Source organism: Acomys russatus, chromosome 17, assembly GCF_903995435.1.
Source record: "Acomys russatus chromosome 17, mAcoRus1.1, whole genome shotgun sequence".
In the NCBI taxonomy this organism is placed as follows: Eukaryota; Metazoa; Chordata; class Mammalia; order Rodentia; family Muridae; genus Acomys; species Acomys russatus.
The window spans coordinates 36,675,466-36,682,079 of NC_067153.1; the positions used below are offsets into that span (position 1 = coordinate 36,675,466).

Sequence of the window (6,614 nt, forward strand, 5' to 3'; positions counted from 1 at the left end):
TTAAAATATTATTTGTGGGGATACTGCAAAACACTGGATGTGAAAGAAATGGAGATTAAATGTCTAAAGAGGGGGTTAGGGTGGAATGATGGGGAAGAAGCAGGTTAGGAAGTGAGCTAACCCAAACTATAAATGTGTGAGAAAGCCAATTGATAAGCTGATTTCAAAATATTATTTTCATTTAAAAACTAATTGGTATTGTTTATTCTTAGAGCAAAAGGACATGTTGAGAGACAAGAAACAGAAGAGCAAGAAAAAAAAACCTTACAAGTTCCAAGCTGTTGTCAAGCACAGGAAGACCTTGATTCTAAAGAAAAAGCTGCTATGAAAAGCGTATCTGTTAACTTAGACTATTTGGAGTCACATTAGGTACTAATGGGCAGAATGAGCATAGTACAAAGTGTTTTAAGGAGAGAATCGAGTTTGCTTTAAAAAATCATCTAAAACCCTGTACTCTATAATTTATTCATCTGCTAAATTAGTGAATTGGATTGATGACCCCTGTGTACTCTTTCAGAGCTGGCATTATACTCAATTTTCTTTAAGCCATTTTGCCTTTAAATTTTAGCAAAAGAAAACAAGAATAGTCCTAAACATGCAGCACCCAATATCAAAGACAATATAAGACTCATTATTCAAAAAAGCAGAGAAAAGTTCAATTAGATCTATTAAAACAAACATAACTTTGCTTCAAAAATGTACTCAGAGTTAAATTGATGCCTGTTGAGCAAGAAGTTAGAAATACATAGGCATAGTCATGCTTAATATCATAATTAATTCAATTTAAAAATGGTATTCTTAACTTTTCTTTATTGTAGAAACATTCATTAATTTTATAATAAAATATTTTTAATCTATCCCCATAACTCCTTCAAATTCCCTCATACATCCTCAGGATTCTCTCTCCCAACTTTATATCCTTTTAAAAAATATTTCCCTATTGGTACTCTAAATGAGAGAAGCATGGGAGAATAGCAAAGTAGAAGGATCCAGAGGGTCCTAGAAACCTACAAGTAGAACATTATGATAGGCAGATTTGGGCCCAGGGATCCCGCTCAAACTAAGGCACCAGCCAAGGACAATACAGAAGGTAAATTTTAAACTCCTACCCAGATCTAGCCAATGGTCAGAACATTCTCCACAGTTGAGTGGAGAGTGTGATACGACTTTCTCATGTACTCTGGTGCCTCACATTTGACCATGTCCCCTGGAGGGGGAGACCTGGTGGCACTCAGAGGAAGGACAGCAGGTTACCAAGAAGAGACTTGATACCCTATGAGCATATACAGGGGGAGGAAATCCCCCTCAGGAACAGTCATAGGGGAGGGGAATAATAGGAAAATGGGAGGGAGAGAAGAATGGAAGGATACAAGGGATGGGATAACCATTGAGATGTAACAAGAATAAATTATTTTTAAAAATTTTTTTTAAATCTTTCCCAGAAAAAAAATATTTCCCTAAGTCTTATTACTGCTGTCCATATATTCATGTTTTCCACTTAGAGATTAGTTTCTTTATATTCTATATTAAAAGTATATGGTCTCTTGAGCAGTAGGTTCTTTTTTTTCTTATTGTTTAAATGAACTTTTTATTTTTTTCCATTTTATTATTTTATTCATATTACATCTCGATTGTTAGCTCTTCCCTTGTTTCCTCCCATTCTTCCCTCCATCCCACTTCCCCCCTTCTCCCCTCCCCTATGTCTGTGATTGAGGGAGACCTCCTCCCCCTATATATGCTCTTAGAATATTGAGTCTCTTCTTGGTAACTTGCTATCCTTCCTCTGAGTGCTGCCAGGCCTCTCCATCGAGGGGACGTGGTCAGAAAAGGGGCACCAGAGTTCATGTGAGAGTCAGATCTCACTCTCCACTCAACGGTGGAGAATATCACACAACAGGGACATATGCTCAACCATGTTCATAGCTGCTTTATACATAATAGCCAGAACATGGAAATAGCCTAAGTGTCCCTCAGTAGAAGAATGGACTAAGAAACTGTGGTACATTTACACGATGGAATACTACTCAGCTATTAAAAACAAGGAATTCCGAAATTTGTGGACAAATGGATTGATCTAGAAATTATCATAATGAGTGAGTTCACCCAGAAGCAAAAAGAAACAAATGGTATATACTCACTTATATCAAAACACTAGTCCAAGGGATACGTACCATGAAAATTTTTACTTACCAAGAAAGTGGGTCAGAGGAGAGGACATCCTATTGAGACTTTAGGCGAGAGTAGCATGGAAGAATGGGGAAATAGTAGGACCCACAGGGTCCTGGAAACCTACAAGAAGAACTTTATGACAGGCAGATCTGGGTCCTGGGGTCCTCCTCAAACTAAGGCACCAGCCAAGGAGAATATAGGCAGTAAGCTTCGAACCCCTACCAAGACCTAGCCGATGAACATGATATTCTCCACCGTTGAGTGGAGAGTGAGATCTGGCTCTCACATGAACTTTGGTGCCGCTTTTCTGACCATGTCCCCTGGATGGGGAGGCCTGGTGGCACTCAAAGGAAGGATAGCAAGTTACCAAGAAGAGACTCAATATTCTAAGAGCATATATAGGGGGAGGAGGTCTCCCTCAATCACAGACATAGGGGAGGGGAGAAGGGGGGAAGTGGGATGGAGGGAAGAATGGGAGAAAACAGGGGAAGGGCTAACAATTGAGATGTAATATGAATAAATTAATAAAAAATGTAATAAAAAATAAAATAATAAAAAATAAAAATAAAAAATATATATTTTGGTGCCTTTGACCTCTGTATCTTTTCCTCCCTCTATTCCAATTTTTTCCTATATTTTGTGTTATTTACAGTGCCCCAGATTTCCTGGATATTTTGTGCCTGGAAAAATTTTTTCCACTGAGGTATTGATTTTTTTCCTATCTTTTCTTCAATTACTTAGATTCTTTCTTCCATCACTTAAGACTTTTCTATGAAGTTCCTGTTTGAATTCCTAAGTTTTTCATTTCCAGCCTTCCCTCAGTTTGGGTTTTCCTTATTGATGCTATTTCCACTTGCAAGTCATGAGTTGTTTGCTTCATTTTGTTCCACTATTTGTGTTTTCACAGATCTCTTTAAGGGATTTATTTATTAATTTCCTTTTTTAAGGACGTCTTACATAACGATAAATGCCATTTTTAAGTCCTTGCCAAATGTTTCAGCTATATTGCATTTCTCAGGGTTGCCAGGCTTTAATGAAGACGTATTGTCCTGACTTTTTTTTTTTTTTCTGTTGGAATCTTTTCTTTTTGGTTTTTTTTTATTAATTAAACATATTTTACTTTACATATACATTTATATTATCACATATATACAATAAACTACCTATAGCAAGAAGAGCCATGACATAATCAGGAATTATGTAAATGTTACATTCTTAGTGGTTTGGCTATTTGTATTTGACAGCCTTGAAGAAAACATCTTTCCCATCTTGGTGCATCTAAAGTTCTAAATGTAAATCAATCTCCATCTCATCTTGTCATTATCAACTTAAAACATCTATCTAGACACAAAAACATCTTAATCCCTAAACAGCTAAGCTTCATTGTAAAACTAAGCTACCTGGTCTTCAACTCCATCAGAGATTTGAGAAGGAATAAACTTGATTACCTGAGTATTCTGTGAGTGCAGGTTAGTGGCTTTCCAAATGAGAATATGACAGAGACAGTTTTCTACCTGAATAGTCACCCAAAACTCTCTATAACACTGGAGCATCTTCTTCAGCCTTCTGGCACAATATATCTGATATAAAGTAGGATAGTTAGATAAGGGCTTCAAAAACCTCAGAAACATGCAGAATATGGCACTTTAAAATGTTTTTGTTATTTTAGATTCACTGACAATGAGACAGGTTAACTCCTGGCAACACCCAGCCTACCTCACAGAGGATTATGAGCATCAAAGAACTTCCTTATGGAGATGGCTTCAAATGTGGCAAACAAGCCACTGGGAAAAATGCCCTCATTTTCTACCACAGACAGAATTCTGCCTAAAAAAGGGAAAGCTTGGATGCAGGCACTGTCGAAGGCCAAACTCCAACTAGACAGAGTAAGCAAGTCATCAATAGTTTCTGCCTCACAAATATGTCTGTCCTGCCTATTATTGATTTTGTTTATACACTAGTGTCTAGGCATCTGGGTTTGGGATTATTGTAATTCTAGATGCTAATATGTGATCTTGTTGAGTTGGTGTTCTGGTCCCTTGTTTGTTGTTGTTGTTGTTTTGTTTTGTTTTGTTTTGTTTCTTTTTTTCACTCTTTGTTCTTCCAGTGTAGTGGCTGTGGGTTGCCTGGTGGAGATTGCTTCTGGGATCCTGTCTGGGGTGGTTTGATTTGTGTTTGAATATGTCTTGGTATTGGGAACTGACACTTAGGAAAGAGGATGAGGGCTGATGGCATCCACAGGAGGGAGGATATCAGGGTGTGCCACCAGGATCTATTTGGTTCCTTGGTAATGAGAGCAAGGGTGAAGGAGAGTCTACAGCCACTAGTCTGCTTCAGAGCTGGGAATGCAGCTGCAGCACTGGGTTTGGAAAAGAGAGAGGGCGGTGAAGATCTGAAGGCCAGCTACCTGTTTCCCTGGGCTATCTGCTTCCCTTCCACATGGCCAGAGAGTTCTCAGGGAGTGCCTGTGGAAGATGGCAGCTGATCCAAAGAAATGGGGTAGTGAGGGAGCCATTGGGAGAGAACCTGAGTGATCCGATGGAGCTCTGGGCTAAGAATAACGGAAGCAGCATTGGGTAGTCTGCTATGATGCTGGGGATGCTAGTGAAATATTAGATCAGGAGAAGAGGAGAGAGCGAAGGTCTGAATAACTCCTACCTCATATGCCTCCTATTGATAATATCTTCAATAACAAAGAAAAAGCAGGTAAGAATTATACTGAAGGTGAAGATGTTTAAATTCAATTCCTAACTATAAGTTGGTAGGTTCAGTAAAACTGTGGGAATATTTAAAAGCTCAGAGAATTTTAGGTCAGAATTTTAAAAGCTCTGATGTTTAAGTACCCACATTGCCTTTATCTTACAATGTTTTACCGATGAGCTTATTGGTAATTAGGTACTGTCTTGGTAGTAAAGGTTAATATTCATAATGACTACATAGCCTAGGAGCCAGAGCTAATAGCAAACCCACTTGCCCTTGTGGGCATTCCCTACTCTCTGTTTCATCTACGGCCTATGGCCCACTGCTATTATCACTGCTTATCCTGATGTTTCTAACTTGCACTGTGCTATTTCCACAGCCATTATGAGCCAAGATAAAAACCAGTCACCTTCCCAGGAGCCAGGTAGTTCCTGTCCTTCCTCCATTCTCAAATGGTCAAAAATGGGCATGCATCAAGCAACTAGACATGTCCACTGTCCTGAGCCCACATATGAGTGGCACTGCTGCTACCATAGCCATCAGCCCAAGTACATGCTCCCTTATCACTCCAGACTTCCTTAACAAAACTCAAGTTCCAATATAAAAGAAAATATCAACAGCTATTCGCAGTGCCCTACTTCCTACAAGTAGTCCATTCTTCCTAAAAGTCCAATTAACGATGAATCCTTGAATTGACCATTTATTGTTAAAGTTGTCATCGATCAATTTGTATTAGCTCCACAAATTAAGAGAAGCAAGACTGCTCTTCCGGGGACGGTGCTTAGAGGCACTCAAAATGGTCCAACGTTTGACATACTGTCGTAGGCTCTCCTACAACACAGCCTCTAACAAAACTAGGCTGTCTCGAACCCCTGGCAACAGGATTGTTTACCTGTACACCAAGAAGGTTGGGAAAGCACCTAAATCCGCATGCGGCGTGTGCCCAGGCCGGCTGCGCGGGGTTCGTGCTGTGAGGCCTAAAGTCCTGATGAGACTGTCCAAGACAAAGAAGCACGTCAGCAGGGCCTACGGTGGCTCCATGTGTGCCAAGTGTGTCCGCGACAGGATCAAGCGGGCTTTCCTTATTGAGGAGCAGAAAACCGTTGTGAAAGTGTTGAAGGCACAAGCACAGAGTCAGAAAGCAAAATAAATATGTAGCTTTTTTAAGTAATAAAGGTCAAGGCTTGGTCTAAAAAAAAAAAAAGAGAAGCAAGACTATATCACACAAACATTTTATGGAGACATTTCATATTCAAACCATAATACTTCTGGCAGTGAGCTTCTAATGTTCATCCTGAATTCTCAAAACTTGATCAGTCAATCACATAACAACCTACTTACCACTATGTACTGTATGCTTTGAACTTTTTTAAGCCTACTTTTATTTGGGGCTCTTTAATACTTATACCCTCTCTTTTAACCCACCTACCCTAGATAGGAGAGAAAGAGGTTAATGGGAACAAGAGAAGTAGATCTATTTAGACTCAGTTCTTTGGAGCGATTTCACTGGCATAGTGGGCAGGGTTCCAACAGACCCATTAAACAGCAAACCAGCAATTCCACAAAAGTGACTGTAAATGCAGCTGCTGGAACCCAGAGCAGCAGCCAGAGCCCAGAACCTTGAAGCGTTCACTTGAGAGGTCCTCTCTAGGAGCCTCTCAAAGTTGAGTGATGAACAGCCAAGACCAAAAAAGACCTGCCTCTTATTTGGGGCTCATACATAACATATCCTCTCAGAGTCTATA

At 39.6% G+C, this 6,614-nt stretch overlaps 1 protein-coding gene across 1 annotated transcript; it reads left to right on the forward strand.

The window, feature by feature from the left end:
* The first annotated feature begins 5,635 nt into the window (after positions 1-5,635).
* Positions 5,636-6,073, forward strand: LOC127201860 (60S ribosomal protein L34-like). Its single transcript, XM_051160553.1, has one exon. The coding sequence runs from the start codon at positions 5,666-5,668 to the stop codon at positions 6,017-6,019; it is 354 nt and encodes a 117-aa protein (XP_051016510.1). The 5' UTR covers positions 5,636-5,665; the 3' UTR covers positions 6,020-6,073.
* Positions 6,074-6,614: the final 541 nt, after the last annotated feature.

What these genes read in the sequence shown, in the direction of transcription:
- LOC127201860 (XM_051160553.1), top strand. Translation starts at nt 5,666, where the DNA reads ATGGTCCAACGTTTGACATACTGTCGTAGGCTCTCCTACAACACAGCC.